This window comes from Haemaphysalis longicornis, unplaced genomic scaffold (assembly GCF_048455015.1).
Source record: "Haemaphysalis longicornis isolate Haplotype H1 unplaced genomic scaffold, Haemaphysalis longicornis Haplotype H1 scaffold_7, whole genome shotgun sequence".
In the NCBI taxonomy this organism is placed as follows: Eukaryota; Metazoa; Arthropoda; class Arachnida; order Ixodida; family Ixodidae; genus Haemaphysalis; species Haemaphysalis longicornis.
In genome coordinates, this window is record NW_027526422.1 from 3,059,090 (window position 1) to 3,078,373 (window position 19,284).

General features: G+C 48.7%; 1 protein-coding gene and 1 long non-coding RNA gene across 2 annotated transcripts in view; one reads left to right on the plus strand and one right to left on the minus strand.

Moving 5' to 3' along the window:
- The window catches only part of LOC144146162 (uncharacterized), a 162,261-nt gene that overhangs the window by 84,702 nt on the left and 58,275 nt on the right, over positions 1-19,284 (minus strand). The window lies entirely within an intron of this gene.
- LOC144146159 (uncharacterized) overlaps positions 1-19,284 on the plus strand; it is a 73,201-nt gene that overhangs the window by 23,084 nt on the left and 30,833 nt on the right. The window contains exon 2 of the mRNA XM_077678126.1: positions 8,250-8,397. Coding sequence (XP_077534252.1) covers positions 8,250-8,397 — 148 coding nt within the window. The remainder of the gene's footprint in view (positions 1-8,249; positions 8,398-19,284) is intronic.

Consider the following 19,284-nt stretch of genomic DNA (forward strand, 5'->3'; position numbering starts at 1 on the left):
GCTAGTCACAATTCCTGGCACAGTTTTTCGACACACCATCATCCCCTTCTTCGCATGTGCGACTTTGTTTTTACATTCGGGCAGGCGATAACAAGCTGTGTGCAGCTGTCTGCGATGCGCACAGGCAGCAGCTAGCGAAGGGGCCGCCGCCGGTCGTCGCGTCGCGCGAAGGTGCTAGTGCCAGGTCGCTGCGCGGCCGGCCAGCGGAACGTGTTATTGCTGCACAAATGCAGTTTTAGAATAGGGGAACCGAATGCTGGTGGTCCCCCGAAAGGTAGAGGAACCAAAACGCAGCACGCTGGTCCCCGACGAACTTTAGAAAAACGCCTTCCCAAACAGCTTCAGCCAGCTTGGGTTGCACGGATCGCCTGGGATGTAGGGAACTTTAGGCTTAGCACCGAGGCCGATATTTGGTCGCTGCTACCTGTACAATTGCGAATAACTATCCTTAACGCAGTTTTTCACAACACATATCATCCCCTTTCTCGCGTGTGGAACCTTATTTTCACGTTGATAGTCATTCTAGCCATCGGTGCTGTGTTCATTCTTACGCGCAGGTAACGCATCCATCGGCCTCTCCCCGCATCTCGTGCTCGGGCCGGTTCATTTGCTGCCGTCGACGAGCTCCGCGACCGGTCGGCACTCCGCCTCACGATACAAATTCGATCACCTCTTTCAAAATCACCTTGGATGACAATCATCATCACCATCATCATCACCAGCCTATCTACGCCCACTGCAGGGCAAAGGCCTCTCCCATTATTCTCCAATTACCTCGGTCCTGTGCCAACTGTGACCAATTTATCCCCGCAAACTTCTTGAACTCATCTGCCCATCTAACTTTCGACCGCCCCCTGCAACGCTTGCCTTCTCTAGGGATCCACTCGTTACCCTTAATGACCACCGGTTATCTTGCCTTCGCATTACATGACCTGCCCACGCCCATTTCTTCTTCTTAATTTCTACTAATATGTCTTTAACACCAGTTTGCTCCCTGACCCACTCCGCTCTCTTCTTGTCCCTTAATGTTACACCTATCATTTTCCGCTCCATTGCCCGCTGAGTCGTTCTCAATTTAATTTGAACCCTCTTAGTGAGCCTCCAAGTTTCTGCCCCGTATGTGAGTAGCGGTAAGATGCAGCTGTCATACACTTTCTTCTTCAGGGACAATGGTAGGCTGCTATTCATTATCTGAAAATGTCTGCCATATGCACCCCACCGCATTCTGATCCTTCTAATTATCTCTGCCTCATGGTTGGGATCTGGGGTCACAACTTGGCCTAAGTAGATATATTCGCTTATCACTTCTACTGCCTCGCCACCTATCTCAAACTGCTCTGCTGTCCCGAGGTTATTGATCATTACTTTAGTTTTCTGCATATTAATTTTCAGGCCCACGGTTCTACTCTGTTCGCCCAGTGCGGAAAGCATGCTTTGCAATTCGTCCCCCGAGTTACTTAGCAAGGCAACGTCATCAGCAAATCTGAGGTTACTGAGGTATTCTCCATTAACCCTTATTCCTACCTGTTCCCAATCCAACGTTCTGAATACTTCTTGTAAGCATGCTGTGAATAACATTGGAGAGATTGTGTCTCCTTGTCTGACACTCTTCCTTATAGGTATTTTACTGCTCTCCCTATGGAGGATAATGGTAGCTGTAGACCCGTTGTAGATATCCTCTAGTATTCTTACATAATGCTCATCTACCCCCTGGTTCCGTAATGCCTGAATGACTGCTAGGGTTTCGACCGAGTCAAATGCTTTCTCATAATCTATGAAGGCTATATATAGGGGTTCATTATACTCAGCGCACTTCTCTATCACCTGATTGATCGTGTGAATATGATCCATTGTTGAATAACCTTTACGGAACCCAGGTTGTTCTTTAGGTTGACTGAAATCTAAGGTTGCAGAGATTCGGTTAGCGATTACCTTGGTAAATACCTTGTAGACGACTGACAGTAAGCTGATCGGCCTGTAATTTTTCAAGACCTTCATGTCGCCTTTCTTATGGATTAGGATGATGTTCCCGTTCTTCCAAGATTCCGGTACCATTGCGGTAATTAGGCATTGCGTATACAGGTTTGCCAGTTTTTCAAGTACAATTTCTCCGCCATCCTTCAAGAGGTCTGCTGTTATCTGATCCTCACCAGGTGATTTTCCCCCTTTCATTTCTTTCAAAGCCTTCCTTACTTCTTCGGTCGTTACTGGTGGGATGTCTATCTCCTCTGAGCTACTGTCTCGTTCGGCATTATCCTCCCATACAAAAATGCCTTATGGGCGTCTATTGAAAAATGTATGGTGAGCTATGGCCGCCTATGGGTCTCTATGGTCACCCATAAAAAGGCATAAATTAGGCTATAGCCAGCTATTGAAGTTTTTATAGATCCTGCGCTAAAGACTGTAAACCATACAATTCTCTTTAGACGATTATAGAACATCCTAATGTGTTTAGTCTATAGAGTCACAGCTATTCAGGTAACTGTAGCCAGCTAAAGAAATATGTATGGCTTTAGTTCTATAGACCAGCCGCGGCAAAGCTCTTTTGGCTGGCTATAGACCATTTTTTAGCTTGAAGTCTACAGACTCAAAACCATTCAGCTGTCTTTTGCCAGCTATTGAAAAGAGTTCGTCCTAAAGCTATAGAGAGAAAGCCATAAAAGCTCATTCGGCTGGCTATAGGCCGTTGTTTCGCTCTAAGTCTACAGACTTCAAGCCATTCAGCTGTCTTTTGCCAGCTATTGAAAAGAGTTCGTCCTAAAGCTATAGAGAGAAAGCCATAAAAGCTCATTTGGCTGGCTATGGGCCGTTGTTTAGCTCTAAGTCTACAAACTTGGAACCATACGGATGTCTTCTGCCAGCTATTGGCGAGAATTTGCTTTAAAGCTAAAGTGAGGCAGCCATAAAAGCTTCTGCTGCTGGGTACAGTACAATATATAACTGTAAACCTTTAGATGTGTGATAATTAAGCAACATTTTGCCGGCATTAAGAAAGCGTTTGGCGCAGAACTGACAAGCCTGCATCCATAAAGACTTCTTTAACTAACTACATAGTAACATACGGCTCCAAGTTTCCAGCCGCTAATCGAAAAGTGTTCGCCTGTAAAGGTATAATTCGAGCAACCATTAAATCCTATTCTGCTGGTTTCAATATGACTTATGACGCAAAATTCATATACTCATGATTTACCTAGCTACATCTACAACACAGATTAGATAACGATGATGAGGTTGATCGGCCGGTTATATGAACGTATTTGTTCAATAAGGTTAGGTACTTATTATACCAACAATACGGGAAAAGTACAATTAAAAGAAGCTACTGATTAACGCTCAAATTCAGGTTGCAATTTTGGATACTGCGCGTCCGCAAAGCTTGCAAATGAACGTTGACCGAAAGACGTATAATTTCGTAGAATTATTCCTCTGTGGCCCTTCGCTGCCGCGGTCAAGTGAAAAAGCGGGCTTCTCTGAAAACGGCCCTCACAGCGGCGAAGCAGATTGGAAATAACTTTCGCGGCCCAGGGTATGCTCTCTCAGAAATATGGTGGAAGCTGCGAACAACCGCATTCTTTCTCCCGCGGACCCCACTTTCAGATTAGTCATTGAGAAAGGGGGAGAGCGACCCACGCCGGGCGAAGGAGGCGCGGTGAAGAAATTCTGGGAAGCGATGAAAAGGTAGAGGGGACACCCCTGCTTCCTGTTTTATTTTCTTTTGTTTGTTTGACATACTGGTTTTGGCGATGGGTACCGAAGGACACGGCCGTGCGGCCCGCGCTGTGTTAGTATTCCTGCGCGCAGCAATGCTAGTGACAGACAATGTTCCCTGAGTACTGAGAACAGATACAACTTTTTTCGGATGAAGAAAACAAAACGTTAAGCGATCTTGTACTTACCAAAAAAAAAATTACCAGCAAACAAGTTAGAAAAAGATCGAAAGATGGGCATGTATCTCCGCACTATTTGCTATCGCGATGGACCTGCTTATACCTGGATGTACTCAGTCAGCCACATTTCGTCTCCTTGTTCATGTGCGCGGGCATGGCACGTGTTGCCTGGTGCTGGGAATTTCGACTCGACGGCAATGTGCTCGTGTAGATGGTGTGATGCCAAGCAAATGTGTCGCTTTTTGGTGTCGTGAATTTCGGTGTTTACGGTGACAGTGTTACGATTAAAGCAACATCAACTTCAAGTCATGCGAAAATGGATACCTGCGATACTGTGACAGGAATTTCATCGTACGCAAAACTCTAGGGTGAGTGATCTTACGAACTGAAGAGACTCTATAGTGCGAGAAATGCAGGACTTTTTTTGGTGTTCACGAATACTTTTCTAAACTACCCTGCACCACATGGGCACTGCAACGTAGACAGAAGTGAAGATTTGGCCGCGGTGATGTGACAAAAATAATTTTTACGCGACTGAGAAAACTTACTAGGAACTAATTGAGTGAACTTGGAAAAACGTTTTTTTTTTATCATTGCATTGTGTGCGACCATCTTCATTGTTTTATTGAGAGTGCATTTCTATTTTAGCCACCGAACTTGCAGCTGTGTGCGTTGAGTACTGAGTGTAATGAACGACTTCTGAGTGCTTTCTTTTCTATGGACTACTCAGCACCTGTAGGTATTTGTGTCTCGGCGGACGTTCGCGGGGAATGTGCCGCGTAGTGTGGCTGTCGAGCGAGTCACTTAAGCGTGAGCCAGGGTGTTGGAATGCGTGTGCTGTGTTTTTCGATCGGCGTATGTGAACAACTGTTTACTGGTGGTGAAGTAGCGTAGATAGTGGCCATTTATGTGATGAATGGAATGAATAAACCCCTTGATTTTGCTTTCCTTGAATGCCTGTGTTTAAGCCTTTTGTGAATGAAAACTGGCGAAGTGTTTGCAATCGCAACCTCGCACTCCCCCTATATCGCTGAAGTGTTCACGGAGCATATATTACAGAATGCAGCTAGGCACACAACCTAAGTGCCGCAGGAGAAGTTCTAGATATCTGCAAGGCTCTATGCTGGCATGGCATCGTGCTAATAATTTCTCAGCGGCTGCTGCTGTCGCTGTGTTTCAAGTAGTGGTGATTCTCTTCTGGCTGCAGCTAATGCAAAAATATTGTATGGTCGGCTATTGACAAACCTTCTTATGGTTGTCTTTAGCTATTTGGCCCAATTATCTTTAGACATTTCTATGGCTGTCTTTAGCCATTCCTATCGACATTCCTATGGGTGTCTTTAGATTCTTCTATAGCCATAGCGATCTCCAAAGAAGACCTAAGACAGCCATAGAACCGGCTATAGAAGCAGCTAAAGACACCCATAGGGATTTCAATACGAATAGCTAAAGACAACCATACAGCCGGCTATAGAAGAACCTAAAGACACCCATAGGAATGTCGATAAGAATAGCTAAAGACAGCCGTAGAACTGGTTATAGAAGAAGCTAAAGACACCCATAGGAATGGCGATACGAATCGCTAAAGACAGCCATAGAAAAGTCTAAAGATTATTGGGCCAAATAGCTAAAGACGACCATAAAAAGGATTTTCTATAGCCGACCATACAATATTTTTGTATGGGCTGTATGTCCCGGCTACTGTACAGATCCCTATAGAACTTCTCGGCCACTGTGACTATTTTATCCCTATTTGTGATGACATTGCCTTGCTTATCCTTAAGTGCATACATCTGATTTTTCCCCACGCCAAGACGTCTCTTCACTGCTTTCAGGCTGCCTCCGTTCTTTACAGCGTATTCGATCCTATCCATATTATACTTCCGTATGTCAGCTGTCTTACGCTTATTGATTAACTTCGAGAGCTCTGCTAGTTCTATTCTGTCAGCTGCGGTAGAGATTCTCATGGTTTGCCGTTTCCTGATGAGATCTTTCGTCTCCTGTGAAGGTTTACCAGTGTCCTGTCTAGCCATAGTGCCCCCGACTTCTACTGCACACTCCGTGATAATGCGTGTGAGGTTGTCGCTGGCTTCCTGTGTCGAAAGCTCGGCTTCCTCGTTAAGGGCGGAATATCGGTTCTGCAGCGCGATCCTGAATTCTTCTACTTTACGTCTTACTGTTCGCTCATTTGTCGGCTTCTTTCGTACTAGCTTGTTGCGGTCCCTCCTCAAATCTAGCCTAATTCGAGATCTTACCATACGGTTGTCACTACACCTTACCCTTCCGAGCACTTCCACATCCTGCACGACGCCAGGGTTATCGCATAATATGAAGTCTATTTCATTTTTGTGCTCCCCATTCGGGCTCCTCCAGGTCCACTTCCGACTCTCTCGTTTACAGAAGAAGGTATTCATTATGCGTAGGTTATTCCGTTCTGCAAACTCAACTAGTAGGTCCCCCCTGCTATTTCTACAGCCCAGACCATAGTTCCCAACTGCCTTGTCTCCAGCCTGATTCTTGCCTACTTTAGCATTGAAGTCCCCCATAACTACGGTATACTGTGTTTTTACTTCAGCCATTGCCGATTCCACATCTTCATAGAAGCGTTCCACTACTTGGTCGTCGTGGCTGGATGCGGGCGCGTATCCCTGCACCACCTTGAGCTTGTACCTTTTATTGAGCCTAATTACAAGACCTGCTGCCCTTTCGTTAATGCTATAGTATTCGTCTATGTTGCCAGCTATGCTTTTATTGACTAGAAATCCCACTCCCAGTTCTCTTCTTTCCTCTAGACCACGATAACATAGGACGTGTCCATTTTTCAGCACCGTAAAGGCTTCGCCTGCCCTCCTAACCTCGCTAAGCCCTATTACATCCCATTTAATGCCCTCTAATTCCTCGAACAACATCTCGAGACTTGCTTCGCTAGATAAGGTTCGCGCGTTAAACGTTGCCAGGTTCAGATTCCATTGGCGGCCTGTCCGGATCCAGGGATTCTTAGCACCCTCTGCTGCGTCACAGGTCTGACCGCCGCCGTGGTCAGTTGCTTCGCAGCCGCTGGGGACTGAGGGCCGAGTGTTAATTGGCGTATTCATGGGAGGTTGTGGCCGTTACTACACCAGGGTGGCCAATCCTGCTCTGGTCAGGGAGTGCATTACCGGGAATGGTCGCCGGGGTCAGGCCGCACCCCAAGCCCCTTTGTGCAATTCCATCAATACGCGGATTTTTTTTTTATCCGGTGGGAATTGTCCGGCACCGGGATTCGAACCACGGTCCTTCTGCACGCGAGGCGGGTGTTCTACCTCTACGCCATCGCTGCCGCCTGGATGACAATCACTGGCACAATTTTTCACAGCACTATTCATCCACTCTCTAACACGTTCACTTGCTTTACGCGACGGCCTTGATTCTGGACCGCCGCGAAGAGCGGTCGCTGCCGCGGCATGCGTGGTGCGAGCCGTTTCGTGCGCCGTACGGGCATGCACGACCGGCGAGTGTGCGGAGCGTTTCCGCGCGCAGAAAACGCTTCATGCTTTCAGCTTGCTTGATTTCTTCTTAAAATCTAGCGATTCAGCTAAGCTGTCGTCACAGCCAACAACGTTGACCGGAAAACGAGCAAGAAGTTCGGGAAGCAGCCCAGAGCGCTGCGGTACCACAAATTTTCTAATCCCCTTATAATAATGGATCAGGAACTTGGGGTACCGGCATTTTGTTTGAGCCCGTCTCTTCGCGTATGAAGCACAGAGCACCCGACGACATGGCCGGCCCCGCGACTACTCGTGAAGGCAATGTAGTAGCCACGGGCGCTCGGGTAGGAAATCTCTGGTATCTAGGAGTCGCTTTTAGGAATCACACAGTAGCATTACGGTTGAAAATCGTCGCGGAAGCAATTCTACACAATAAAGATTAATAAAGTGCAGTTTACACGCCTGCTTAATTAAGAACTTCGCCGAGAAAACTTGGGCACAGCGAAGCGGCGGCGCACGTCGCTGGCCGTCTTCCGAATATGACGCTACTTCCGGTCGCTGCCTCTCAGTTTCTCGCTCTTCCGGCGATGCGGCAGGGAGCAGTGGGCGGGGCGTAGGGTCAAATTTAACGACGAATACCGCTGTCGCCAAGTTAAAAATGCCGAAAAAAGTTTATAGGCATAAACTTACCAATGTAACAATTGTAAAAAGTAGAGTTTTGCCCGGTTTTAAAAGCGCTTCAGTAGCCCATTGAACAATGGGGGCGAACTACTAGAGGGCCGATCCGCCCCGCACATGCAATCTATTGTGAAAGAACAGCGTGCTTTTTGTCGCGTTGTCCTCTCCACTGCATGCCTGGTGTGACCTCCCCCTTCCTTTTATTGGGCCCTCGCAGCGGGCGGCGCGGCGTCGTCGTCCCCGGGGGAGCCTTTGCGCTGCACCAACGCCCAGTACCAGCGCTGCCTGGCGTCCCTGGAGAGCGTGGCCCAGGGGGACGACATCACGCTCGTCACCAGCAAGCGGGAACTTCACCACGTGTGCAGGTGCGCATGCGCTGCAGCCGAGAGGTGACCGTCGCGCCCCTCGGTGCGAGCTAGTTACAGTAAAGCCCGCTTATATCGAACACAGATATATCGAACTATTGCCTACATCGGTATCTTTTTATATCGAGCGCGATTTTGCTCACAATGGATATATCGGACTCTCCCAAGCCGGATTTTTCGATCCCCTTAGGCATGCGCCAGGCTTTCCGCAATAGACGCGCAGCGGTAACACGGGTGTCGCTTGCGACTCCCGCGAGAGATCGAGCGTGTCCAAAGCGGCCGTGGCAGAGGGGACCAGCTCCACGCATGCTCGCCGTTGGCGCCGAAAGCGCCACATAGCGCGCTGAGGGCTGCGGTGTCACCGATCTTCAAGTCCGCGCCACTCGCTGCCCGCACTTGCTCGGTTCGCTGGGTTCGCCGCTATTCGCTTGTATCCATGCTTGTCTCCGCTCTGTCGAAGACGCCGAGGACTATGTACCGCTTCCGAGCTCGAGCGAAGCCGTCGCTGCCGTGGCCCTGCTACGACGATACTGCAGTGCAATTGAAGGCAGCGGTCTTGTGCTTGTCGACTGTTTAGATACCGTGGAGCAAGCAGTCACCAGCTACGCGTTGTGCTCCAAGCAGCAGACTACACTCACGCAGTTCTTCCGCCCCAATAAATTGATGTTTTCTTTCCGAGAAAGTGTCGTATCAATAATGAACTACAGGGTGGTAAGAGCTCAGCGTTAGCTCGTGACTCCGTCGGCAAGATTGCTCTCATATAAGTTTTTTTTTTTGCTTCCCTTTGAATATCGAATTTTTGCTATATCGAATTATTTTACAATCCCCGCGCTGTTCGATATAAGCGCGCTTTCCTGTATTGTCAGCACCAAATCCCCGCCCCCCCTCCCCCCCCCCCCCCCCCGGGATACACTCAGGAGGCCAACAACGGGCTTGATGGGGAATTCACCCCTTACTTGGTCGACGTGCACTTGTAGCACTGATACGTATGCGCCAGAAGTATCTCTTGTAACACGCCGTTCATCACCGGCATTCAGTGCAATAGGCACAGCCAATAGATTCGCTTAATCAAGTTCATTGTTCTTTTTCACTCGCACAACACAATGTAAACTAGCAAAACAGAAAAAAGAAAGCATACTGGACACCAGCCCATTATGGTATAATGAAATAACCTGTTGCGTAGCATCGGATTTTGGAGACGAAGCATTTGCCGTCCATAATTTGTACGCACGTAAGGTATACTTGTCAGGAGGCATTCATTATTTCTTGTTGGGTATGGTTTGTCTCGTTGCGTTGATTGGGAGGTTTTAAAACAAAGAAACAGTTTAGTTCGCGCAGGGGGCGTTTGTACCCTCTTTGACTTAGGGTCCCTAAAATTACTAAGGTAGCGCCAACTGCTCCCTCCTTCTCCGCTGCCCTCTTTTTTCTTTCCCCTCACCCGCGGCGCCGCGGTCCCTTTAACTCCGCGCTGATGCCGCCATTTTTGTTGGCTGCTTCAGAGCAGACGCCCTCGCAACGCTTCGGGCCGCTCGCTGCAGTTTTTCGTGCAGTTTGCTCTTGTTTTCTCGCCGCAATCGCTCTTTGGTAGCATTTATAGAATTTCTAGAGCCCCGTTTTACCAACACGCACTGAGTGAGGATGTTTTGTTTTATATTTTTGTCTACAAGGGGATATTTGCGGGGCGGATGCCGCTGGCGCATACGCACAGCGCGGTTTTTGTTTATGTGTGCGGCATTCTGTAACATCTCAGGATAGCTTATGAATGCGAAAGGATCGAGCGTGGACATTTCAAACTGCTCTGTTACGGTAGTTCCGTTCTTGCATTCGCGTGACTGTGATCGTGCAATCACTGCACAGAGGTCTTGCGCACGGTTCGCGGCAGTATACAGAGCGCTTCATTCGCAAATGCCGTCGTTCGAGAGCTGCGCTGGCTTCCTTGCACTCGCCTTTTTTGCGATGGTTGTGAATCGTCAACGGCGTTCACTCTGTGACCGCTTTTACTAACGACCTACATCCTACCTTAATTCCGCGCAGTTTAGAGTGTTTTGCCGTTTTTGTAGAAATGTTCCTTAACCTTCATGTCTTTATAGGCTGCTGTGAATAGATTAAAAACATAGACATGCTGTTGCGCATGCGTGCACGTACAGCGACGTGAAAAGTCCCTCCTTCCCCGACTTCGCAGCCGGATACACTAAACTGCACTCGCGTCCGTACGTTCATGTGCGAACCGAGTGAAAAACGCAGGCTTTTGAAGTGCCCATTCAAACGTGCGCGAATTTAACAAAGCGATAACAGAAATGGCGAATCAAACGTACGTCAACGGCGCGGTCACTATATTAGCTGGCCTTAAATTGTTTTACCTAGCCGCAATTTTTTTTCTCGCAGTAGCCTTAATTTGCGCCGCACCGGCCAAGCCCATATTACGCAGCAAATCACTCCAATGTCATAAAACGGGATTATAATACCACCCGGGTCGCTAACACACAAAACAAGACTTCACGCCAAAAAGAGCGTACTCGGAACGCACACGCTACACGGTCAGAAGCAAGCTGCCTAAAACTAGCGCGAATTCAGGTGAACAATTCTCGCGTCACGAAAACCTTACGACAACCGACTGAACATGCTACGCCGCTCATAATGATGCTGGAAGTTAAGCGCGCACATGACAAATACACGGCCTCTTATCCAAAGCAAAGCTTACGACGGGACAAACTAGGCGCTGCGCGCAATGCCTACTCAGAGCAAAGGGTGGACGACGGTCGCGGAGGGAATACGCATTTCTTCGAAAGTGATCGCTCAAGCTCGCGCAGAATTTAACAGAGCAAGAACAAGCATTCAGAAACTTACCTAGCAAAAGAGTGATGGCAGCGTCGGCATGAAGTATGCCCGTTCAAATCTATGCAACCAAACTTTTCTCCTTTCTGCGTCGCGTTTCCCGGACGGAATAACGAAGTCTTTTGCCCTCCCTGACAATATTCGCGCTGCCTATAAGGCAGAACACATAGGCACCGAGAAGCAACATAAAGCGACACCGGTGCGACATTTGTTCGGAACGAGCAGCTAATTCTTACTTTGCTATTAGTTGGCACCTACGATAAAGCCGGTACTGAAGCTCCGTGGCTCGGCAGCCAGCAATGGCGTCGCAGCGGCGGTGTTGCGCAATGTCCCAGCCGGCGAGGCATCGGCGAGGCGACCCGGCGGCGGAGGCAGAAGAAAAATACCACGTGACTTTTGTGTTGGCCAATGGCGCGCGGCGTTCGCCGGCGAAAAAAAAAAAAGGCAAAAAACGAAGGAGCAAAGGAGCGCGGGCGAGGGCGAAAGGCGGCGAAATCTAAAGATGGCGCTACCTTACTAATTTTAGGGACCTTATTTTGACTAATTGGTTCCAAGCGGTGCCTGACCCCGCCCGGAGGGGTTCGAGGCACCTTCCACATAGCCTTGCACGGCTACTTGTGTTTATTCCAACGTCCAATTACGTCCAAGAAGCGTTTATTCCAATGTCGAAGGCGTCCAAAGGCTCCGGGGACGCCTGATTTGTACATTTTGTTTTCCCGCCCGGCAAACCAATCCTTAACGTATGTTTGCCGTACGACCACTTAATTCCGTCGGGTGCGGGTTACCCTGGAGGTGCTGTCGAACAAGTTAACCAAGGCTTGCGAAGGCACCGCGCAATGGACGCAAAGCTGCACCAAAACAGGCCCAAAACAACCGTCGCTAAAGTAGACGACAAAGCCATACCACCGACGCCGCCGCCTGCGAACAGGCGCTTCCGCGCGGGGAACGCTGGCTAGATTCGCGGTTCCTTCTCTAGTGTGCTCCGTGAGGCAAACCCTCCGTCTCCCCCCCAATTCCGCCGCCGCCTCCGCCGCGTTGGGAGTTTTTTGTCCCGCACGCCGCGAAAGAACCGTTGGCTGGTAGAGCTACAAAACTTTGCTTTAAAATTTACGGCATGCCGTTATGTCATCATGCTGTATTTATATATAATACACCGCACTTTAGGCGAGTGAAGCGGCAGAGCGATTGAAAGAACGTGATGCTGGGGATACACGGAGACTAGGTAAGTGCGAGCGCAAAATCCGCCCGTCTAGCGAGGCATCCGGCCAGCGATCGAGCGGTGACTTGGCATCTCGTCTGCGCATTAGGGGTTCAGTGAGCCAGCCAGTCGCCTGGAGGGCTCATTAGCCAGCAGCACTCAGTCAACAACGCACATCAGCCCCGCAATGTTGGGCCGTCACCGCATGCACTCCCTCCCTGGTATCCCCCTACGTCTTGGATTCCAACCGATGCCCTTTGATCGTCTGTGACTGGAAAGAACTGCGCGCATTTAAGCACATAAGCGGATGTGTTTGAATTTTGTGCCAGAACAGACGTGGAGCGTCAGACCCGTATTCCTCACCTCCTGCGCCGGCAAACTCAAATAACAAATAGTTCTCTCCTGACTAACGCAACCTTGATGGTACTGATGCTTACCACCACAACATGCTCGGCCTTCGATGCCAGCTGAGCGCCGTCGGCATTCCCCTCCAACTCACTAGCTCCTACTATTGACCCCTCCCCTCCCCCCCCCCCCCCTTCAACAAAGCACTTCCGCAATAGAGGCCGTAGACATCACTAAAGCCTTCGACAGTATCAGCCACCACACAATTCTCAACAACCCCACCTTTTTGCAGGTCGAGAAGCGCTGCTATGGATCGAGATTTCCTCGTGGACCGCACAGCACCTCACGACTTTGTCGTCTACATCCTTGCAATTTTCCCGAACCGTTAAGAACCCTTTAAGGTTCAATACATTCCCCCACTCTTTTCTATAGGGATCGGGCGGCCGTTGTATGGCACCACCGTCGCTTCAGCGAACAGTTCGATTCCCGTTCGAATGGGAACCGTTCGATTCCCATTTTTCTTCCACACTCTTGGCCCTTTCTGTCGGAATCGCGTTGTAGCGCACACGCGCGCAGGACGCGCGGGCAAGGGAAGTCAGTCGAATGCCGGTGGCGGTCAGCGCAGCGTTGTTGTGCATGGCTTTCCATTGTTTTTGTGCGGTGCGGCTTGCAAAGCGTACATAACCAGAAGGAATTTTTTCAGATCGGTAAATCTTGAGCGTGAATGTGACCTTTTCGAGGCATGCTATGTGCGTGATTTACGCCCATACTCAGTATTTACAAATAGCAGACGACGCTCAATGCGCCAAGCTGGAAGTCGAGCTGGAAGTGGAAGTCCGTTCCTTCATGCAGTTTTTTCATGCCTGCATGCAGTTTCGCGTATCGAGGAGTATACTGCAGCTAAATGCTCCCACAAAGCCGGTGTGTGCAACCGATCCAGGAATGCTGCGGCGCAGGCCTTTGGCAGTTGACGAAACGGCGTCGTGCACTAGCGAAAAAAAAGTTGGGGGTTGCCTTCTACGATTCACCTCAAAACAAAAATTGTGATGGTCAACGCTTCCGTAACTTCATTAACTACGGCTGGAACGTGTTTAATTTCACAGAAATGCTCTTAGTACTGTTATCGGGAATCGTTTACAGAATAAATACCGCATGACAGCAGAACGTTATTAATTGTCGTGGAGGAGCATTGCTTTACAAGAATGGCAATGGTTGCTGGCTAGCTGGTTCCTGGTTTTTCAAAAACCAATTCCTGTGTGGCTGAAGGACGCGAGACCGGACCGTGCCCGAAACCTGTACTATGTTTCACTACTGAATGCTGCGGTCGGTTTACAAGCTGCCACCTACGCTTGAAAAATCATACACTCCTCCGTCTAACGACGATGATGTTGTTTTATAGGAAAGCTTTCTCGTGTGGGTTACCTTGGTTACGTTATTAATTTAAACTTTGACTAGTTGAGCTTCGAATTTGACGAGCACGCAGCTTGTTCTTTTGATCGCAGCGCCTTTGACTTTGACCATTTTTCATTCGATTTCGCACTAAGAAAGCTTTGCATTCAACCATCGTAATCATTAGACTGAGGGCTAGATGATTTTGCTGTTTAATTTTGAACTTCCATGCACCCCTCTCCAAATCTAAACTTTTTCCAGCGTGTCGGAAATGTGTCTGTGCTGGAGGACTCGGGCTGGTGACCCATATTTCAGGCAACTAATCGCGCGCTTTTGGTGTCTTCACAAGGCATTACACGATTTTTAGGTACTCCGTAAAGAATGCTTAAGCATTAAATAACACCGGCTGACGTTAACACTGCCACATTTTTAAATTACCGGTGCCAGCCTTTATTCCACGCAGGTGGAAAAACGGGAAGGGGAGGGGGGACGGTTTGTAGCTTGGGCTGTTGGGTGGTTGAATAACTTTGGCTCTCAATAAAACGACCACCACAAACGTGGGAGTTCCGCTTCGGCTTTCAGGCTCCCATGTTGTCACAGTGTCGCTCACCAAAACCAAAGGCACAAAGCTTACGGGTACTGAAAGTGTAAACTACCGCAACACTTCTATCCATCTCGTAGACAAGTGCCTTTTTCTTCAAAGCACACGTATAGAGGTATCCCAGCGCTAAGGCTGGCATGGAAACCATAGTCAATGAAACCAGTGAAGATAATTTAAAATGGTAGAAATAAATACTAATATTAATATTTTATTCCTACTAAGATAGCACGCAGCCAGGAGCAGAGCGCTGCAAAAGTGCTCATGTCAGTGTAGCCCGTTCCCAAATTTAGAAGCGTCAAATAAGTTTATGTAACCGTTAGCGCATTTAAGGAGAAATGAATACTAATAATAGTAGTTTTATTCGTACTCACAACGGGTGGAACCAAGCGAAGATCGCGGCAATAAACGCTCATGCCATTGTAGCCGACACCCAAATTTAGGGTCGTCGGAGAAGTTTACGTAGCCGTTACTGCATCTAAGAACCCAACATATCTGCCTAGACTTCGTTTCATCTCACATGTCCGCTCACAACATCACCAAAACATTCAAAGCACCGAAGGAAACACGACAAAAACAACGTGAGGCTGCGTAGTCCAATGAACCGGTTCATTCCACTGACGAAGGGAGCGCCGAGTGGTGCCGCCACGCGTCCAGCTGCCCGGTCCCTGTAGGGGCGCCACTGAAATCCCCCTAGCGGCCCGTTTCGAAAGCAGACGCGGGAGTCCGCGTCCCCGTCCCCACTGTCGCAGCTTCTTTCGCGGCACGTTTACGACCGAGATTTACCTTTTGCGGGCGTTTGAAATCCATGATTATGTGGAGCAGACACTCTGTTCGCAAATGGGGTGTGTTGACGAGAGTGTAAATGTTTCTGACGCGATCTTAGTGTGGTACATTCGGTATGTATAAGCGCCAGGAGCGTGTCAAAGGCCAGCGTCGCGGAACCGGAGTATGATGGAGCCAATTGTAGTTACACTGCCCTGAAATCTACTAGCACTGCCTTCCTAACCACCGCTTCCTCAGATGTTCATGCTACGACTGTACACTACGATGTAAATCAGTTTTGTGCGCTTACATAATCAGCGGAGCACTCATACCTGACAGCACACCAGTTACGTTTGCCAATATTATAGCTCAGATATTGATCACAACCATTTACAAGCCAGTCTGGGTTAATTTTGGGAATATTCAACAAAAGTACGATGGACAATGCATAATTATACTCGCGGATCAGCTCACGACAGAGTCGTTTTGCCGTGAAGTGAGCGCCCGCAAACTTTCATCTACTACTGTGCGCGGAGACGGACTTAGAATATAATCCGCGTCCGCGACTAAATGCTTATTCGAAATATCGTCATATGGCTCAGGGAGCCCGTAGAATAAAGCAGAAACTGAAACCAAAGGGCCTTATCACATGCCACACTCTTCCAACGACAGCTTTCATCGCTTGAACTGCTTACTGTGCCTACCCTGTATACTTCCAAAAATGCGTCCGCCGTACGATCAGCTGTTCGTCGAAGTCGAAAAACAAAAGGAAAGTGAACGCAAGATTTGTGTGTGTGATTACTAAAACGTTCATTGCTTGATTCCACTCCGCATTTGTACACAGCGTCCCCCTCCCCTCCCCCCCACCGATCTCTCACGAAATAGCAGAGCGATTCGCGTATAGTTGGTCTGATGAACCCTACCTGGCTCAAGTTTCGACGAACGTCTTTAGCAGGTCAGAAGCTGCATTGTATTTTTTTTTTCATTTCCGTTAGAGCTATTATGTTTCTTCCGCACTCGCACAGCATTTATTTTTCCGTGGTTTCATTAGCTTGCCTTGGTTATTGCTATAAGGCGTGTCTGGTCAAATATATAACGACGCACAGGCTTGGAATATACTTAACATTTTCGCGTGGTTTATATTCTTATAAAAGGCATAAGTAATCACATTACTCGGGGTTGGTAATCCTGGATAAGGTATCACATCCCCGAAACATATTTTACTGCGACGTATATATTCGAAACGAAGCCGCATTCGTTGTCCACGCTGCAAAATGAAGCCACTCTCTCACTCTGCCAGTATCAGGTCTAAATGAGGCAACAGTAGAATTTATTTGTGCTCGGCGTATTTAGAGGTGACAGCGGTTGATATGCTGCAACTGTCGCCGAAGCCCGGAAGAGCGGCGACGAAGCGCGCAGAACCGCGTCCCCGGGTAGCTCTTGCAGGCGATCGCGTACTCTACGAAGACGCAGCTGCTTTTTAAGTGACATAAACGTACTGTTTACTTATAGACGTCACCATAACAAGTTCTTTTAGGGCGCGGAAAGGTGAAAAGAAGCAAAACAGAACCAAAACACTGCACGAGCCCCTATCAGCCACGCAGCGCAAATCCCGTCAACGCCGCGGAGAAGCGGCGGCAGGCGGCGCAGCGATCGCGAATCTCGAGGCGTATACAACCGTAATACCAGGCGCATAGCAAAGGAGGATGTAAGGTAAGGAGATACCAAGGGCCGCGATGCCCCGACCCCCGGTGATTCGGTGGGGGTTCTATTTACAAAATGGCGATGCAGCAAAGATGAAGCAGCTCGAGCAAGAGCTGCTCTAATGACGGGCAGCGATCATGATAATCGCAGCGGTGCAGCAATGATGACACCTATAAAGTTTCTACAGAGGGTGCGTCCGTGTCAGAACACCCGCCAAAATTTTCTTAACGCTCCAACCTCCTCCCCCTCCTTTCGGCCTTTTTTTTCTTCAACCGTACTTTTTACAGATCGCATCGATATACTAAAGTACAACAACGAAAATAAAGATGACTAAGATGAAAAAAAAATGCTAAGATATTGTTTGGTCGCAGGCTCTCTTTCTGTTTTTATATTTCCACGCCACTGGTCCCCAGGTTCACCGCGATGGTAGCAGCACTTTTATTTGAAGAGCACCCACACCCCGTGCCTGCATGTCTTCAATTAGTTTTGACATCGCAGGAGTTAAATTCAGTGTGTGTCGGTCGCCGAAGTCGATGCTCGAGACTTTGACTCGCTGGCTCGTTGGCCGACGGCACATAGCCGACGACTGTCTACTCCAAGTAAACTCAAAATGTACAATATGCACACTTTATTTACCCTACGTATTTACAACTTTCAAGGCTCATGATCGCATAACAGAGGTCGGGCAAGGCCCGCGTCGAGCGGGACTCGTCGCGCTCTCCTCTCCTCTCTGTACTTTTCCCCCTCAAAACATCAAACTCCTCGGTTTTACCACTAAAACCCCGCCCACAAACGGGACGTCACAACTTGAGAGTGAGAATGGCTCAATTGTTAGCCCACACTAGGCCACCGTGAGAAACAAAGCTTGGTAGGTTCAAAATAGTCATGTAGCTAACCTCTCTCACTCTCAAACAGAAACCCGGAGGTGTTCAGCAAAACACGATTATAATTCATAAAAGCCAACCAACTAAAAGCAAACCCTTCGCCGGCCATCGGTTGTCGGGCGGCTTATCTTAAAGTATTGTCCATACCACGCCGCCAATCATTCTGTCCCACGCCGCCAAAATTCCTTTCCTTTGTTAACACATGGAGCGCCTAGCAAGATCTGGTCGCCTAGCCATTGACGCATCCCAGCCGACGAGCCGCCAGGTTCAGACGCGTGACCAACTGAAACTTCACCCAGTAACTTTGAGCAGTGCAACTCTCACAGACAGAACGCATGGTGCCATCTTCCTACTTTTGACCCAAGGTTTGACCCTTTGACTGACCTTCAGCGCCTGTTCATGAATTCTCGTGGCGGTAATCGCGGTCGTTAAAATGTCAAGAGTCCCCCCTCCTCCGGTTTCCCAAACGAACTGGAGGAAAGCCTCCTTCAAAAGCTTACATTGCTTTCAACTATTATGGGGTGACCGACGCGTTTGTATGCGTCGTCTCCGGTCCCGCTCATCGGGTGGTCCCAAAAGCGCGGCAAATAACATATAAGCATCCGGGGTTTCTCCTTACGCCCGTCACGCCAAAGTGAGCTCGGCGGGCGTAAAAACAAACACCATAAAGGAAAACAAGCTAACCCCAGCGAAAGATATCTACTTACCGGGCAGTTTTAATTAATAAGCGAGGGACACAAACGTAACACCAGGGGTCGAGGGGGTCCGAAAATCAGGAGCTATTTGTAAAATTCGTAGCACGGTGCGAAACTGTGTCTTTTGAAAACTAAAAAAAAATTCTTTTTACCTTCGTACATGTATGATAACACGTTATTCAGCAGCATTAATACCTTGTTTGAAAGCATGGTTTTCAGATAAGTCCGAACCCTGCACGGGTCTTGCGCAGGTTGTCAACTTCGTTGACAGCTGTTGTAACTAAGAACCACTTCGATTCGTTATTCCCCTGTAGCACGGGCACTTTCAATCCAGATTGAAGCGAAGCGCGGTTGACTTTTGGAGCGCGCTCGACGCATCGCCGCTGCTACACGGTACGCTTTAATCCGGATTGAAGTTGCACCAGTTGCACTCACTTACGCCAGACGGCGCCAAAAATGTATTTCGCGGAGCGG